The sequence below is a fragment of the Stegostoma tigrinum genome, chromosome 3 (genome assembly GCF_030684315.1).
Source record: "Stegostoma tigrinum isolate sSteTig4 chromosome 3, sSteTig4.hap1, whole genome shotgun sequence".
In the NCBI taxonomy this organism is placed as follows: Eukaryota; Metazoa; Chordata; class Chondrichthyes; order Orectolobiformes; family Stegostomatidae; genus Stegostoma; species Stegostoma tigrinum.
In genome coordinates this window covers 80,825,682-80,843,767 of record NC_081356.1, presented here as the reverse complement: position 1 = coordinate 80,843,767, position 18,086 = coordinate 80,825,682, and the positions used below count along the sequence as shown (strand labels likewise).

At 39.8% G+C, this 18,086-nt stretch overlaps 1 protein-coding gene across 10 annotated transcripts in view; it reads left to right on the top strand.

Annotated features, from left to right (window-relative positions):
- The window catches only part of fer (fer (fps/fes related) tyrosine kinase), a 277,908-nt gene that overhangs the window by 122,122 nt on the left and 137,700 nt on the right, over positions 1–18,086 (top strand). For all 10 annotated transcript variants that reach the window (XR_007247151.2, XR_007247150.2, XM_048526914.2 and 7 more), the window contains exons 8-9: positions 1,978–2,100; positions 5,750–5,939. Coding sequence is in view for 8 of the 10 variants with exons in the window: in XM_048526914.2 (XP_048382871.2) it covers positions 1,978–2,100; positions 5,750–5,939 (313 nt within the window). In the remaining 2 variants the exon portion in view is untranslated. The remainder of the gene's footprint in view (positions 1–1,977; positions 2,101–5,749; positions 5,940–18,086) is intronic.

The window sequence follows — 18,086 nt, the reverse complement described above, 5'->3', positions numbered from 1 at the left end:
TTTCAAATGCATTTGATAGGCTATCGCACGTAGACTCTCCTAATGTTAAGGAGCCTTATGATGTAGGAGGTAGTATATTTAGTATGGACAGAGGATTAGCTAACTAATAAACAGGGATGCAATGAAGTGGATATTCTCAGAGTTGCATCCTGTAAGTTGTGGAGTGCTAGATTGATTTAGTGCTGCAGCAATGATTATTTATATTGAATGATTTGAATGAGGAGAGTGAATGTGCTATTGCCAAGTTTGTGGATGGCTCAAAATTAGATAAAAGGCAAGTAAAGATGCTGACCCAAGGAGACTTGGAGGAATACAGACAGGTTAAGGGACTAGGCAAAAGCTTGGCAGGTGGAATATAGTGTCGGAAGAAGTGAGATTCTGTACTTTGGCAGGAAGAATAGGAGTTAAATATTACTTAAATGGCGAAAGACTGTAGAAAGCTGCAGCACAGAAGGGTTTAGGGCTTCCAGTGCATGAATCACAAGGCTTGTATTCAAGTTGCGAAGGTAAAAGGGAAGGCAAGTGAAATGTTGGCTTTTATTTCAATAGGAGCATTGAGGAAAAAAGAAACAGATGTTGCTGAAACAATACAAGGTGCTTGTCAGACCACCGGTAGAGGACTGTGTACAGTTTTGATTCCCTTACCTAAAGAAAGATACAACAGCATTGGAGGCAGTGCAGAGAAAGTTCACTAGGTTGATTCTGGGGTTTTTCTTTATTAGTAGAATTGAGTAAGTTGAGTTTGTAATTCATTGGAGTATAGGAGAATGAGAGCTCAAAAGAGAAAGTTGCTATCATTAGAGAGATGTCTGGTGGCAGTTTTACCTTAAGGCCACCACACCTCCGGGAAGGGGAGGGGTTTAAAAAGGAGAGTCTTTCATGATAACTTCAACCAATGCAAGATTTGAACCCGTGCTGCATTGTAAACCAGATGTCTAGCTAACTGACCACATGAACCCTTGAGCATGTGTTGTTAAGTCAGTTCAAGGCTGAGCTAATCATTAAGGGAATTAATGGTCATGGGGATGAGGCATGAAAGTGGAATTGAGGATTAAGAGATCAGCTACGATCTAATTGAATGAGACAGCGGAACTAATGATGGGTGAGTCCAGAAGCAGAGGACACAGTTTAAGAATAAGGGGTAGGCCATTTAGAACAGAGTTGAGGAAAAACTTCTTCACCTTGAGTGTGGTGGATGAATGGAATGCTGTGCCCAAGAAGGCAGTGGAGGCCAAGTCTCTGGATACTTTCAAGAAAGAGATGGATCGAGCTCTTAAAGATAGTGGCATCAAAGGTTGTGAGGATAAGGCAGGGACAGGATACTGATTGTGGATGATCAGCCATGATCATAATGAATGGTGGTGCTGGCTCGAAGAGCCGAATGGCCTACTCCTGCACCTATTGTCTATTGGTGGTCTGGCCCACCTTTGCATTTTCAGGTGTTCTAATTTATCTTAAATTAGACATTTTAAAATGTAAAATCTTTGAATCTTCATGTTTGTGAGAGCATGTAACTCGAATATGGGGAAGTAAGTCGCAGAAGTAATCTCATCCTTACATTGCATATAAGTGCAAATTTTAGGTATGTTCTTTTCACAATGCATGGCAGCAGGAATCTGAGCAAACATTTTCCTTATATGCCCAGGTTATTGGAATCAATTTTCTTTCTGCTTTGATATAATTATAAAGCTTCCATGATGTAATCAGCAGAACAAGAGAATTCAACTTGGAGCCTTACATTTTGTTTCACAAGTCTTTTTGTTTGTTAAGCGATAAGTGTTTTCAAACAGACTGTCAGTAAAGGTCCACTCTCGTACTTATTGGCAATTCTTAAACTTATTTTGAAACTGAAATTAATGCAGCAAATACCTCTGACAAGTATTAAGAAACTTTAAAGAAGACTTGCCTTCCGTAAAGAAAATAATTGGAAATGTTTGAATGCGGCTTAAAGTGATAGGGTATTGTCTCCAATAATAGGCTGAAAGCAACAACTGAAGACTTGATCCAAACTCAACAAACTATTACCAGCAAGGAAGAGATAATGATAGAACTGGAGAAAAAAATTGAGGAAACTGCAACAACGTATGAAAAGAAATCTGAGTAAGTACCAAACCTTCCGATTGCTTCATGTTCAAGTTACTGAGAGTTAGGCCATGATAACTTGCAGAATCCAACTTCTTTCAATGATACATTTTGCTCAGTAAAATTGCGGTTGTTTTTCTCCATTTTTTTTTTACTATTTGCCAAGCTCTCGGCCATTCCTGCAGTTAGGGCAACCACTTTGGGAGGGTGCAAGGTGGGAACGATCTATTTTGTGACACCAATTCCTTACCACGAGTCAAATCGTAGTAATTGAGTATTAGTGAAGATTTCTTTGAGTTATGCAGCTCAATTATACTCAGCAAACAGAGTCCACTGTTTGAATCTCAGACTAATACACAACTGTGGGTCTGTACTCCTTACTTTGTTTAATGCACTCTGAAATGCACCTATGTAATTTCTTTGTAAAACTGATAAATAGACTGAGATATTGCGCAGAAGAAAATTTATTTCCCTGTGGTCCACTGAAATGTAAAACTTAAATAAGAGGCCAGATCTTGAGTTCAGAAATGAGTCTGCACTGAAAATTGTTCAATTTAATAAATTGATGTGAAATCTCAGAATGAACGAGGAGAATCAAGCCAGTTAATTCCTGCATTTGGAAATATCAGAAAGGCATAAGTGTGTGCTTTAAGGTTAACTCTCTGAAATAATTGTTTCACCTAGAGTTTTTATTCATTTAATTTCCTTTCTTTGAAGATGTCTCACATTCCAGATTGTATATTAAATTTGTCCTTTGTTGAAATAAATTCACTTGTTAGAAACTGAAATAAGATTTGATAATGTATTGCTCTTCTGATTTTCAAAGCCAGAACAACTGTTGTTGGGCCACAAATGATCCTTCTGAGCTTGAGCACAGAATTTGAGCACCTGATTGTGTTAAATTAACACAAGTCAAGACCTAAAATATTGATAATGCTCCACAGATCAGACAATATCTGTGGAGTGGAACATGAGAAGATGTATGACCCTTGATCAGAAACATTGAAGTCTCCGTGCAGAGAGGTTGCCTGACTTGCTCAGTGTTTCCTCATTTTTCTGCTGTTATTTTCAGATTTCTAGAATTTTTTTTTCAGTTTTATGTGATCCATCCAGTGACTTAAACAAAAATAAATCCTCTGTCCAAATGGCATATTGTGCAAAATTATTGTTTTCTTGGTTCTTCTCTTTTTAAAAAAAAAGCTTGTGGAGTTTAGAAACCAGGTGCTCCACTTAGGTTAGGTGAATTGGCCATGTTAAATTCATTAGTGTCCAGGAATGTGGAGGATAGGTGGATTAGCCATAGGATGTGCAGGATTACAGGAATAGGGTAGAAGGTTTGATCTGGATGGGGATGCTGTTCAGACAGTCTGTGGACTCTGGGCTGAATGGCCTGCTTTCACTCTGTAGGCATTCTCTGATTCTATTATTTCAACTAAAGACTTGAAGTCTTTGGGATCAAATAGTAAATCATCACATTCGAGACTTCTGCAGATCTGCTAATCTGTAGAAATCAATCACCCAGAGAGGGAGGTCAAAAATATTACCCCCCCCCCCCCCCCCCCCCCCCCACCCCGCCAAGCCAAAAGGCTTCCCATAAGGTGTTTCATGTGACAACTTTTGCTCTTTAGGGCTTCCTTTCTCATTCTCACTAATTCATTTATTAGGCAATGCTGCCATGTACTAATGATGCCATCGATATTTATTTTGAAAAATGGAGTATTTGGATTTGTGTAAAGTAGAATTCATCAATATTCTCCAACCTCCGTTCAGCTTTAAGCTACAAAATGCAAATAGTTCCTTTGTCAAAGCCATATTTAATTGGTACATGATAGAATAATAATTATTATGGTGGCTTCTGCACTGACTCTGTGCATTTTAACTTGGTAACAATGTGCTGTCTTTTTCCTGTCACACAGCACATTGTTCCTATTGGAATGTTTTGTCATAGCCATCTTGAATGCCTTAATGAACATACCTTGACGTGTTCAAGCAGTGCGTTCCAGAATCTGACTTGCAAAGCTCTAGAAGTTTTTTCCTCACCTTGCATTTATTTAATTTGGAAAATTAAAAACTGTGCCGTGTTTCTGGATCAGTTTAGAGTGGGAACGCTTTCTCCTTCCTCACATTGTCTAGACTGCTTGTGATTTTGAGAACATGTATCAAATCTCTTCACTGCCTTCTCCTGTCCAGCCTCAACTTCTCTGATCTTCCCTCGTAACTGGTGCATCATCCCTGAAGTACATTCTCATAATCCTGTAATGTATTCTGTGAAGTACATTCAAATCCTTTGTATACTGCAGTATCCAGAACTGTGAACGCTCCTCAAGTTAATCTCGGTGTGGAGCTGCATGTGCACAGCAGGCCAGGCAGCATCAGAGGAGCCTTCTTCAGGCCTGAAACATCAGCTTTCCTGCTCCTCTGATGCTGCCTGGCCTCCTGTGTTTCATGCAGCTCCACGTCTTGTTATCTCAGACTCCAGTATCAGCAATTCCTACTATCTTAAGTTAGTCTAAACTGTTTCTTCCACAAGTTTATCATAACCTTCCTGCTGTTCTCCTCTTTTCCCCACTCATTGTTTAATTGTACCAGAAGATCTGAATTTAAACTATGTATTGCCATTTTGCTATGTATTCATCCATTTACTCATTTTCTTGATAAAGTTTTAAAATGTGGTTTTATTTATACTAAAACTTATCCAGGTAAAAACATTAAAAATATACTACAAGGTGATAATTCTTGCTGAGCTCTGCAACTTGAGCACCAAACACAGGTGAATGAAGCTTGCCATAAATGTAATTTACAGAGTGAAAGAGGCTAATTTTGGTCAAGTTAAGATTCAATAAGAAATGAATGATAAACCAGAGGTCACTGGGTAGAGGTCTGAAGGCTTTGGATCTCTCATAGGGCACTTATTTAAAGTTAATCCTTTTAATTTTTAGAAACCCTGCTGTAGAAATTCTGTGTAGGTTGTCTTTCTGCTGGGAAAAGAATGTAGACACAATTGCAAAGCTAGGAAACTGTGGTGGGTTTCCTGTGTGGGATAGAGAGTTGAAGATATCTTCCTGCTCATATGCAGCCAGTGAAATCCCAGACTTGATTTAGAACTTAGTCAACAGAAGACCAGCCTGCCAGTTTTACCTGTGCCAGCCCTTTGAAAGGGTTATCTAATGAGTGCCATACCCTATTGCCATAGTTCTGCAAAGTTTGATCCTTCTATTCAGTTCAGTGTTGAAATTGTGTTGAATGCATATTCACTGCTATGTAATGTATTAAATCATTACAGCTTGCAACATATAAATGAAAACCTGTTCTTGTTGTTTTTCCAGTTAACTAAAACCTGTGATCTATGGTTACTGACACTTCTGTTACAGTTCCACTTTACTTGCATTAACAAGGTTGTTCATAACTTTGATCAACTCTATTAATACTCCGCTTTTCAAAAGAGAACAGCCCCACTTGTTCTTGTCTCAATATAACAAAGCCCCATAGTGACTTCATGACATTTTTGTTTCAGGCCTCAGTAGTGAAATGTGTTTCTTCTGTTGAGAAGTTATATCTTATTTAAAAGAATTCTAGCAGATTCTTGTTTTCCTTGCTTTTTATGGTATTTGTACATTTAAGGTGGCACAAATACAATGTATTGATTTTTAGAATTTCTTTCTAACAGCATTGTGTTACTGCTGAGCCAAAAGCAGGCTCTGGAAGAGCTAAGGCAGAATGTGCAACAGATGAAGTGTTCTGAGGCTAAACTCTCTGCACAGAAGGATCTATTGGATCAAAAGGTTAAAGAGAATGATGGGAAGGAGCCACCACCTGTACTAGCCTACGAAGACGATGCAAGATCTATTACATCAATGGTAGGTCTTTGTACGGAATACTTTATCTCTTCCAATGGCGTTCTTTTAAAATTAGTAGTTGAAAGATAAGATAAAAGTTTAGCATGATTCTTTTCATGGTAATCTACTCAGCGTGTACTCTGAAGTGCATTCTATTTGACTGTCTAGATATCTTCAAGCTATTAGGTTCATTGCATGTTATTGAGAGCCAGTATATTTGAATAAATTTGCAATAGAGGAGAAATAACATTACAAGGGGAAATGTAAATGTGATGAACTGATCTGTCAGATTATTGCTTGAAAAATAAATGTTGCCACGGAGAAGTGATGAGCTGCATTAATTGTAAATTTGCTTCCAAAGAGCTGTGGAACTAATTGTATAAATTGCAAAATTGAAGGTATTAAATTCCAATGTCTGAAAAATACATCCAATGAATTAGACTTTCCAATTGAAGGTGAATAGTAAAGTGAATACCAAGTGAAAAACAGAATACTGATTAACTACAGGAATACACCTTTCATGGGCGTCCTGTGGAATAGCGAACATTTAATCACTAATTCATTAGCTAGGCTGTTGAAAAAGAACAGTATAATTCTTAATGCACTTTATTTCTGTTAAGCACCATGGATTATGACTCAATTTGTCAACCAAGCTAAGAACTTCTTTTTTAAAATGTCTTCCGTTTGATACTTCCTTTGTAACTTCCCTCTGCTTTTCTTAAGCTCTGCACCAACATTGCCAAAAAGTAGGTAGAAGGGCATCTTATTCGCAGGCCATTGTCAAAAATACTCTTGAGCTGTTAGCAGGATGGGTTAAGAGAACAATTTGACCATATTCTCTGTATTTCCTCCCCTTTTGTGACTTCTTCCTTGTGTATTGAAACCCTTCCTTTTGTCAACTGCATCAATCTCATTTCTCTACTTGGCATCAGAATTCACTTTATAGACTAATTTTGAACCACAAATTGCTTGCAAAACACCTTAACAAAATTGGATAAATGTAAAGTGCCTATGTGCTCTGACCGCATACCTATTCTTAAGATATGGTTAAGTTATATTACAGAATCAACCTTAAAGCAGGAAAAAAATTCTGAATTTATTGGAAACATTCAGTAGATCAGAGAGCAACTTTGAAAAGAATATATTCGCTCACTTTCAGATGTTGGCTATTCGTTTGAATTTGAGGTCAGACAAAGAAAGTCGACTTTAAAATGAATACAGGAGGAGAGGGGAAATAATGCATACAAACTTAAGTGCACCTACACATTTAATCTCACACCCTTGAAATAAATGATATGTGATTTTACAATAATGGCTAGAAATGATTTGTTTGTGTGCTCAAAATTTTTCATTACATAAATTACTATCTTCGTAACCATTCATAGATCTTTATTGTACTCATGGGAGGATAGTCCAAACTAAAGTTGCACAATGACATTGTTCAAAAGTTTACAACACGTTTCCTGTATTGTAATCACAGGTATTTATTGTTCTCAAGCCTGTAGTTGGACATATCAGGTAAAAAGGTATTCTAAGGTAAGGTTGGATATTGCTTTTCTACCCTTCTGACCCTTTTTTTTTCCTCCCAAGATGGTGGCAGTTCTGGGCTGGGCTGATCCTGTCAGATTTCTTTCTCTTCCTCTTTTGTTTGTGTTTTTTTTTTCTTCTTTTCTCCAGCTCTTTTGCCTTTTCCTCCTTTCTTTCTTTTAAGTCCGGAGTGTGGCAGGTGAAGGACGAAGCCTCTGGTGGCAGTGGTAGCAACACCAGGACAAGCTAGACACTGCTCGACTCCAGCCCACGGCCCCCTAACGAGGAAGGAACAGGTCCCAGGCTGACTCTCCCAGTCTTGACTGTCAGTCTTGGCACAGTGTGGCGGTGTCTCGACATGGAGGTCTCGTCCCCCTGTGGAGGCCATACCTTCAACTTTTAGGTATTCCGGTGGCACTGCAGGTGGTCTCATCCAGGAGAGGTGGTCTCAGCCCAACGTGGCAGTCTTGAGTAGAGGTTTCTGGCCCAGGATTCCCACGATCCATAGTGGCGGACTCATACCGGTTGCCTAGTCAGGGTATTCTGTTGTTCCTTCCTTTCCCTGAGACCAGAAGTTATCTGAACTGTGATGAGCTTTGTCTTAATTTTACATTTTTCTTTTTCCATGTGACTTCTATCACTGTTGCAGGCGCCATGTTGGGGCGACTTAGAAATCTTCTTTTTTCACTGTATTTTACATTTAAGAGTGCACGTGCCAATAAATTCCTACTCTAAGTTTAAATTGTTAGTTCATTGCAAAGAAACCAGCTAGATGTTTGGTGAGTATCTGGTAACTTAAGGCCTGTTCTATTCTTAACTTAACATAGTATACAAATTATTGTTGAAGGTAAAAATATATAAAAAGCAACATAAATGAATTATATAACTAAATAATTAATTCACTCATTAAGGATTTCGGGCCAGGTGACGTCAAGATTGCAAGATGCAACAGCTCTGGAATACTATTGTGATCTAGGACAAGAACATTGGCAGTAAAGATTTCAAGTTTGAGCAGCTTTAGATCAGAGTCTGGATACTGAACTGCAGACACTGCAACTCATCAAAAAAAAGGGTGAAAGTTATCTGGATTCTTTGTCAGGAGGCAGTCACATCACTTTGGTATAGAACTTTTGATCTGGTCAGTGGTCAGAGACTTGAGGATACAACAAAAAGTGAATCAGGTCAGGGTCCACAGAGGTTAGGAGTCTCAGCTTCTGCAATTGTCTGATACGGTTGAGGTTCTTTCAGCTGGTTTGGATAAGAATAGACTTGAGGATGGTCAGCAAACTGACTATGATAGTGATACAAGAAGCTGTTCAAGTAAGCTGAAACCACAAGGAATGTAGTAGAAATAGTGGATGGTACATTGATTGAGAACAATTAATCCTGTTTTCTAAAATGAGCAAGACTCCAAACAGCTGTGTTGCCTGCCTGATGACAGGGTTCAGGACAACTGCCCAAGACTAGAGATGAACTTACAGTGGGAGGAGGAAGATCCAATTGTCATCTGTAAAATGCCAAACATAGAACAAGCAAATGTGTGTGAGTGCATGTGTATGTTTGCGAATAAAGGTAGTGCATTTTGGATATTAGTGCTCCATGGTATCTAATGCCATAGAACACAGCAGAGGAAATCGGAAGCTGATTGTAGGGCGCCAGAAGAAGTGATCTAAATTTGCAGACTACATTAAATGGGTAGTAGAATGACTGATGTCAAAATAAGTTGCACTTAGATATCAATGAGCTGATGAAACGAACAGTTGGTTCTCCACAGTGGTGAACTTGTGATAGTTCAAAAATATGTCGTACTTGTAGGAGGAATGTTCAGGTTGTGTTCAAGGGTGAATCATTTGCCCAAAAAATATGTCGGCACAATATAGAAGAAGACATTGATGAATGGGCAGGTGGTCTGGTAGGAGGAGTACCAGCCTAAATTTAGAATGGGCTGGAGGGTGTGTGTGTGTGTGTGTGTGTGTGTGTGTGTGCAATTAGCAAGGTCAGACATTCTTTACAGCTAGGTAGGTTCAGACTGATGAAAAAATGTTTCCACGAAACACTTGGGGAGAGGGAGATTCTGGTGACCTGACTCTAATTTACCAGGTTATGCAAAGACAGTGGTTAATATTTCTGCTGAATAGAGGAATCGCATTGCAAGTCAGTTTTTGTTTTTTGTGTTGATAGTTACGTTTTTACTGATTATTAACAATTTGCTGAAGAACAATTCGTCACCTTAAGTTTCAAAATGCAGTATTGTTTCCATTACCTTTCAAGAAACAATATTGCCACAAGCCGACTCCTTTCTACTCAACCCGCAATCATCTATAACTAACAAACAAGATTGAGTACAGTTAATATCATACACTGCCTGTAATAAACATGTGTGTCAAATATTTAGCAGACATATAAATTTGTTGAAGTATGGTCCTATAGGTTAAATACCAAATGCTCATGAAGAGTAAGTACTAATGCTATTGAAGAATACTTGAATGTTTATATAAACTGAATATTATTTGTATTTTTGAGCTCATCAGGCATGACATAGTTACAGAGATCAGACACATGTTTAATCGCAAACTTACATCTGGTCTAAACAGTCTCAAGAATTAATGGTTAAGACAGTCCTGTAAGTTTTTTGTTTCTCCTGACAATTTTAAAAATGTTTGATTTGAAAAATGGCAGATTTGAGAAAAAACTCAGTACTCTAGGTCAAGGATGAAACTGATTGTGATCTTTTCGTTGCTTTGCTTACATAATACATTGAGGAAATTAAGTTCAGTTGCAAGATCCATTTTTTTTATTAATCGGCCTGTTTAGAGACATTGTTACACACCTCTGAAGCAGGTGGGGCTTGAACCTGGGGCCCCCCATTCCAAGGCTGTGGACTCTACCTCTGTACCACAAGAGGACCCTATGTCCGCTTATTGCTCGTTCAGTGTTATAGTTAGATTTATCCACATTCTGAGAAAAATGAAAGTTTGTTATCTTCTGACCTAACCATGTAATTTAATGGGGAAGGTGAGAAGAATAGGAGTATTCTGGCTGTTTTGACTAAAACAAAATAGACAATGAGTGAATTATGGAAGCATTATGCTTTTATATTGTTATGCCAAGACTGGTGGCCTCACTTGAATAGAAATGAATCTGGCGATAGCTATTTTTCCGTGTTCACTTTCCATGAACTGACATGGTGAAGCAAATCTTTTAACACCTCATTAAACCAAATGTTTGCCTTGAAAGAGATTGAAGAAAGATATGTGTGATGTATATGATTATCACTTCCAGATTTTGCTTGCCCCATCTAAGTAATTGATATAAAAAAAATACAAACCCTTAATTGAATAATTTCTTTCCATATGTATTTAATGTAAAAATACTGAAAAGGGTGTACCTTCGCCATACATACAGGGTGCCATTCACGTTAACTTGGAATAAGATAAGAAGAAAAGATAACTGAAGAGAGTCCAACTTTCAATTGCTGCAGTCCCGCTGCAGGCTTTTCAGCCCTCGCCTTGCATTCGCCAGAATCCTGTGCTGCACTGCTGCCGCAGTGGCTCGCTCTCGATCCACCGTCGCTGCAAAACACAACTCTTACATTCGCTCCTGCCATGTGCTTGCAGTTGTAACCCAGCTCCTTCCTGACTCCTTAGGTTGGTAGTTAAAAGGCGGTGGAGGGAATAGAATTCTGTAGAAGGAGAGAGAAGAACGGAGAAAACAATAAAGCTCGGAGAAGGAAAGAAAGAAAGAACTGGTGGGCAGAGTGGCTCTGCAAATGGAGCAACTTATCCTGCTGCCATCTTGCTTGATTTGAGGGGCTCACCCGCCCCAACTTGTCAATAAGAAAAAGACCCATTTGAGCATAGCCTCTGCTCTGTGCCAATCAGCTCATAGTTGCACAGCATGGAAACAGACCCTACAGTCCAACCAGTCCATGCTGAACACTATTGCAAACTAAACTAGTCCCAACTGTCTGCTCCTGGCTCATATCCCTCCAAACCTTTCCTATCTTCTACCTTCCAGGATTCTCTGGAATAGCTGGCAAGAAATCAAATACTGCTGTTTCCGGAGTCATCAAAAAAGTAAAAGATTTTATCAAAGTAAGCAAATTCCCTAATTCATCTGTCGTCTTGACCAGGTTGATGGAAAGCATTAACTATGTTTATGTACTTAATCAGAAATTTTGATATATTACAAATTCTAATTATAAGTAAACAACTACAGACAATTAAAACACTAAATCCCTTACAAGGCTCTCCCTGCACAGATATAAACAGACAATAAAATTTTGGTGTTAAATTTAGAGGGAAGAACCAGGAAGAATGTGTCCACAGGGTGTGTTCTCTCCCCCCCCACCTCCCGGACATCTGCTGAAACTTCTCCCACTGGTTGAGCAAACAGCAGTGTGAACTGCACGTCTATACAAGGTGTTGGTAGCCTGCTTTTGAAAAGTGTAGCAATCCCTTCCATGATCCTTGATTTGTTGAGTAGTTCGTGTAGTTGCTTAAATTTGCTTTCTTTAACTTCTTTGGTTAATCATCGATGGTGAACGCTCACCTTAGATTTGTTTTCCCTTTGTAGTATGGCTATATTTAGTTTGACAGTTATAAAATATTACCATTCTTCTCCATTTCAAATAGATTGCAAAATCCAATCCTATTGTGATTGCTTCAGATATAATGGGAACTGCAGATGCTGGAGAATCCAAGATAATAAAGTGTGAAACTGGATGAACACAGTTTGATGAAGGGTCTAGGCCCGAAACGTCAGCTTTTGTGCTCCTGAGATGCTGCTTGGCCTGCTGTGTTCATCCAGCTTCACACTTTATTATATTGTGATTGCTGCTACCCAATGGTGCCTTTGCTCTGAGGTCATGCAATAATCCTGTCCAAAAACACAACTCCAAGTCACTTTTAACCTGCTGTATGGTTGGCTCTAGAACGAGCTGCTGTAAGCAAGTATCTCTATCACAAATACCTGACATCTATTTTTGTATACTTGGTTCAATTTTGTGGTTACTTTGGAGGACCTATAAATAACTATTTTGCCTGATTTTCTCCTCCTCCTCCTAATTCTTCTTCCTGATCTCCTGAATCAAGATCATCTCTTACAGCTGACCAGTTAAATCTTTGGAACGCTACCTCACCACTATTATTGAGCTCCCTATTCTTCTTGAAGGTCAGATTCCCCACCATGTTCATGACCCAAGTGTTGTCATCCTTCCAAAGTAGCTATCCGGCCATATTTATTTATTTCAATTCATGCTATTAATTCATTTATTTTGCTGTGAGTGCTTTGCACTTTTGGATGCAGTCTCTTCAGTTTTGCTTGACTTTGTTATCTTTGTAAGATCTAGTTTTGACTGTTGGTGCATTCTTAGGACTTTTCCCCTCCTCTGTCCCTTCCTGCCATTCTCTAAACTTAATTTCCCATGTTACTATTTTTCTGTCCTACCTCAACTGTGCTGCAAAGTAAAGCTTTTAATCTTTCGTCTAACCTTGCTTAATTTAAAAGTAGCTGTGCTTCCCTAGTTATGTGGTTTGCTGGAATATCATGCCCAGTGTCAGAAGTAGACATCCTCATGGTACAACTTACACGTTACCTAGGACTGTTGCCATTGTCCCTAGAACCAGAACCCCCTTTGCCCAAAACCAATCTTAGAGCCACCCATTGATTTCCCTAATCTTATTCATTACAAGACAATTCAGACTCTTAGCAGCTCTTTGAGTCTACTCCACTGTTAAATATAATCATGTTGATCTCCTGTCAGCCTCAATTTCACTTCCCTGCCTGCGCCCCGTAGTCCTTCAACCCATTACTAGTTAAAAATCTATCTGTCTCTTCAAATTTACTCAATGTTCCAGCATCTACTGTACTCTGGGGTAGTGAATTCCACAGATTAATGACACTTCTAGAGAGGAAATTTCTCTTTATCTCTGTTTAAAATCTGCTACCCCTTATCCTAAAACTGTTACCTCTCATTCTGCATTGTCACACAGGAGGAAACATTGTCTCCATGTCTACTTTGTCAATTGTAATATCTTTGATATCTCAGTTAGATCTCCTGTAATTCTTCTAAACTCAGGAGAGTATAGGCATAAATAGGCTCAATCCCTCTTCATAAGACAATTCCCTCATCTCTAATCAGTCTAGGTTATTTTCCCCTGATTTGCCTCCAAGTTTGCTGTTTATCCTTCAGTATACTAACTGAGCAAAATAAAAGGTTTGTATGAGCAATTTGAAAGTGAAGTGTAAGACAGCAAGATGTCAAGAACTGAGCAGAGGACAGAACAGAGTGGAATCCTGCTATCGATGTTGTCATATAAATTGACTTTGAAGCCTCAAGTATTTAAAATAAGATTTATGTCCCAAGTATAATAGTTTTGTGCTGACATCAGGCTGCGGGATCATCATTTTGAAATGCCTGCAGAATCTGATGCACACTGTAGGTGTGTTTTAAATTCCTGCAAATTTTCCAACAAAGCCAATAACATTTGCTTGATGCCTTGAACCCAGCGATCAGTTCCTAACATACATATTGATAGAATGAAGAATTCAGGCTTACAGCTACTGAGTATAGCATATCATTGCTGGAAGGAAAGGGTAAGCAGGATCAACTGAAGACTTAGTATATGCAAAAATATATTTGTGGCCAGAAAAATGAAGTGTCCATACACGTTGGCTCAATTTGTAGATATTTTAAACCAACCTGTTCAGTTCTGACTCACTTCTGGGCAGGTAGGATTTGGATCGAGATCTTCCTGGTCCAGAGCTAGAGACACCATCATTGTACTACAAGAACCCTCAAGCCCAAGTTTGAACTAGGGACCTTGAGAACTTCAATCTAACACTTTCCCAATAATTTCAGCTGATCACCTTGGCCAATTTGCATTCTTGATTCACAGTACTGTTACTCCTGCTGCAGTTGTGCCAGCGGATGGCAGCAAAACATGTATGAACTGTATTTGTGAATTGTAACTGCTGGGACTTGTTCAGGCTTTGGGTTAAGTCTCAAGGTATTAAGACTACATTGTGGTTTGCCTGATTACTGGTGCATTCATGGGTCTGTCTGTGAAGCCTTGATTTATTAAAAAAAAATGAGTATTTTCATTCCAGCAGTTGTTCTTGTTTGGAAGACCCACTGTGGCAATCTATAGGGTGTTGCTAACTGTTCCTATTCTGGCTGAAGTCAATATGAAGACCCTGCCTTCTCAATAATGCCTCTTCCCTGCGATCTGATGAATATTAAGTTAAACTCACCACCAATCACATCTTTCTAATAAGAATAATCAAGTCCACTCCATCATTCAGTGAGATCTTTGATTTTTGATGACATTCAGTCAAATGCTACCTTATTGCCAAAGGCAGTCACACTCACTTTACCCTTGGAATTCAACTCTTTAGTCCAAGTTTAATGACGCAATATACAGGAACAAAAGTAGGCAATTTAGCTCAGTGAGAACATGGTCTGATATGATAAAAACTGAAAGAACTGTGGATGCTGTAGATCAGGAACAAAAACTAGGTTGCTGGAAAAGCTCAGCAGGTCTGGGAGCATCTGTGAAGGAAAAATCAGAATTAATGTTTCGGGCCTGGTGACCCTTTCTTAGAACTGATGGTGGCTGGGAAAGCATCAATTTATATGCAGAAAATAGGAAGTTGGGTGGGGTAGGGAGTAGATGATAGAATAGAGCCGAAAGAGAGGGAGACAGTTGGATAGACGAAGGAGTTGCTAACTATCAGGCTGGGAGAGTGAATAGTTGTTCATGGGGACTGTTTGTCACTAACAACAGGGGGTGTGTAGTGGCAGGCTATGTGGTAACAAGGCCTGGTATGTGGGGTAGGGAGCTGGGACATGGGAGAGTTTAGGCCCTAAAATGATTGAACTCTACATCAAGCCCAGAAAAACGAGGTGTTGTTCCTCCAGCTTGTGCTGGGTTTTGCTGGAACACTGCAGCAACCCAGAGACAGAGATACCAAAGTGTGGAGCTGGACGAGCACAGCAGGCCAAGCAGCATCAAAGGAGCAGGAAGCCTGATGTTTCAGCCTAGACCCTTCTTCAGAAATTGCATTATCTCAGATTCTCCAGCATCTGCAGTTCCAACTGTCCCAGAGACAGATGTTGGCCAGGGAGCAGCGTGGTGCATTAAAGTGGAAGGCAACAGGTAGCTTTTTTTGGTTTTTTTTTGCGAGCACAACGTAGATGTTCTACAAGTGGTCACGAAGTCTACGCTTCGCTTCTCCAACATAGAGGAGACTACATTGTGGGTAGCAAATGCAGTAGACTAGATTCTTGGAAGTTCAGGTGAAGCAACACTTCACCTGCAAGATATGTTTGAACCCTTGGATTCTGGGGAGGAAGGAGATTTAAATGTGCAGGCGTTGCACCTTTGGTTACAGGGGAATGTGCCGTAGGGCTATGGGGTGGTGTTGCGGGTGACGGAAGTATGGACTAGCGTGTCCCGGAGGGAACACTCCCTGCGGAAGACGGACAAGGGAGGGGAGTATGTGTCTGGTGGTGACATCTTGCTGAAGGTGGTGGCAGTGGCGTCTGATGATCTTTTGGATGTGGATGCTGGTGGGATGATAGGTGAGGATAAGGGAAACCCTATCGCTGTTGCGGGAGGGAAGGTGCAGAGATTCCGGAGACCACCCTGATGGGAAATTGATATGTAATTGGATTGCGCCCTGGTTCCCTTGCTAATTAAAAGTGTTTGTCTCGGCCTTCAATATATTTAATGACATGGCCTCATTAGCCATCTGCAGTAAGGAATTCACAAACTCTGCCCTCAGAGTAAATTTCTCCTCAGTTCCGTCTTAAACAGGTGACCACTTATTCACATTACAACTGTTGGTACTTGGCTCTCTCACAAGGGTAAACGACCTTGCCCCACCTATCCTGTCCAGCTCCCCAAGAATCTTGTGTGTCTCAATAAGGTCTTGTCTCACTCTTTCAAACTCCATTGAATGCAGGCCTAACCTCTCATCATCAAACAATCCATCCATACCCAAATAAACCTAGTGAACTTTCTCTGGACTGCCTCCAATTCCATTTTATCTTTTCTTGGAGAAGGAGATCAAATGTGTTCACAGTTGTCCAGCTGTGGTCTGACTAGTGCCTTGTCTATCCTCATAAAAGAGGAAACCGTTTCCCAGAGGTGTCAATACTATGGGTTTTGAAAGGGAGGAATTGTGGAAAATCGGTACCATTCTTCCAAAAAAAAAGTGCTGGAGAAATTAATGGACTTATAGGTTGAGAAACTTCAGGGCCTGATGATATGCAAGCCAGAGGACTAAAAGAAGTGTTCATGGAGGTTTTGGAGACATTGGCCATTTCTGAAACTCATAGATTCTGGAGCATTCCTGTAGATTTCAGGTTGGCCAACCTAACCTCACTAGTTTAAAAAAACAACAGAGGGGAAGAAAATGAGAGACTTTCAAACCACTTGGACTAATAGGTGTAATGCTGGAGTCTATTCTAAAAGACATGATAGCAGAGGGCGGCATGGTGGCTCAGTGGTTAGCACTGCAGCCTCACAGCGCCAGGGACCCAGGTTTGATTCCAGCCTCTGGCAACTGTGTGTGGAGTTTGCACATTCTCCCCGTGTCTGCATGGGTTTCCTCCCACCAGTCCAAAGATGTGCAGTCTGGGTGGATTGGCCATGCTAAATTGCCCATAGTGTTCAGGGGTGTGTGGGTTATAAGGTGATGGGAATGGGTCTGGTGTGGGATGCTTCAAGGGGCGGTGTGGACTTGTTGGGCAAAAGGGCCTGTTGGGCCTGTTTTGACATTGTAGGTAATCTAATCTAATCAAACTCTTGGAATCCATTAGCAGGATTAGACAAAGTCAGCAACAGTTTATGGAATGATAACATTGTTTATCTAATCTATTGCAGTTTTGAGAATCTAACTGGTATACGGGTAAGGGAGAACCAGTAGATATGTTGAATTTCAAGAAGGTTTTCGATCAGGTGCCCCATAAGAGGTTAGTGGGCAAAGTTAAATCACGTCATTAAAGGTAAAACACTGACATGGTTCGAGATTTGTTTGGTGGGCCAGAAACATTGACTGGGATTAAATGAATCTTTTACTTCGTGACAGATCAGTAATCTTTGCACAAGTAGTTGGGAGAGAGCACAACTGGAGTGAAGCACAGTCTGAGTATGTTTGAGTGTTTCTGGGAAATTGGAGCACTGGGAATTCAGCACAGAGTGGAGGAGGTGCTCATTGCTTTTGTTTTCATTCATGGTTTGTAAGTTCTTTTTAACAGGATAAATTGAGGCCCAGGTTTGGGGCCCAAGCTCAAATCAAAGTGACATCACAAGAAAATGTTAAGTTCATTGGTTGATAAAATTCTATTAATTTGAATTTGTTATAAATTGCTTTTAGATGAACAGGAAAAATATTTTATGCATTAAAAAATTTTAAACTTGTAGGAAATTGGGGAGAAAAATAACAAAAATGGCAAACTGGTTGTTGGGTCGGGATCTACCTCTAGAGGCTAACTCTAAGTAACAGTTAATTAGAATTCAGTTGGCAAACGCCTGATTAAGCATTCAATTTTTCATGAAGTTGTAGGCAAACAACAGCCTCAAATAAATTATCCATTATTGGTTGTACTTCAGTTCTGTCAGTGAGCTGCTCAAG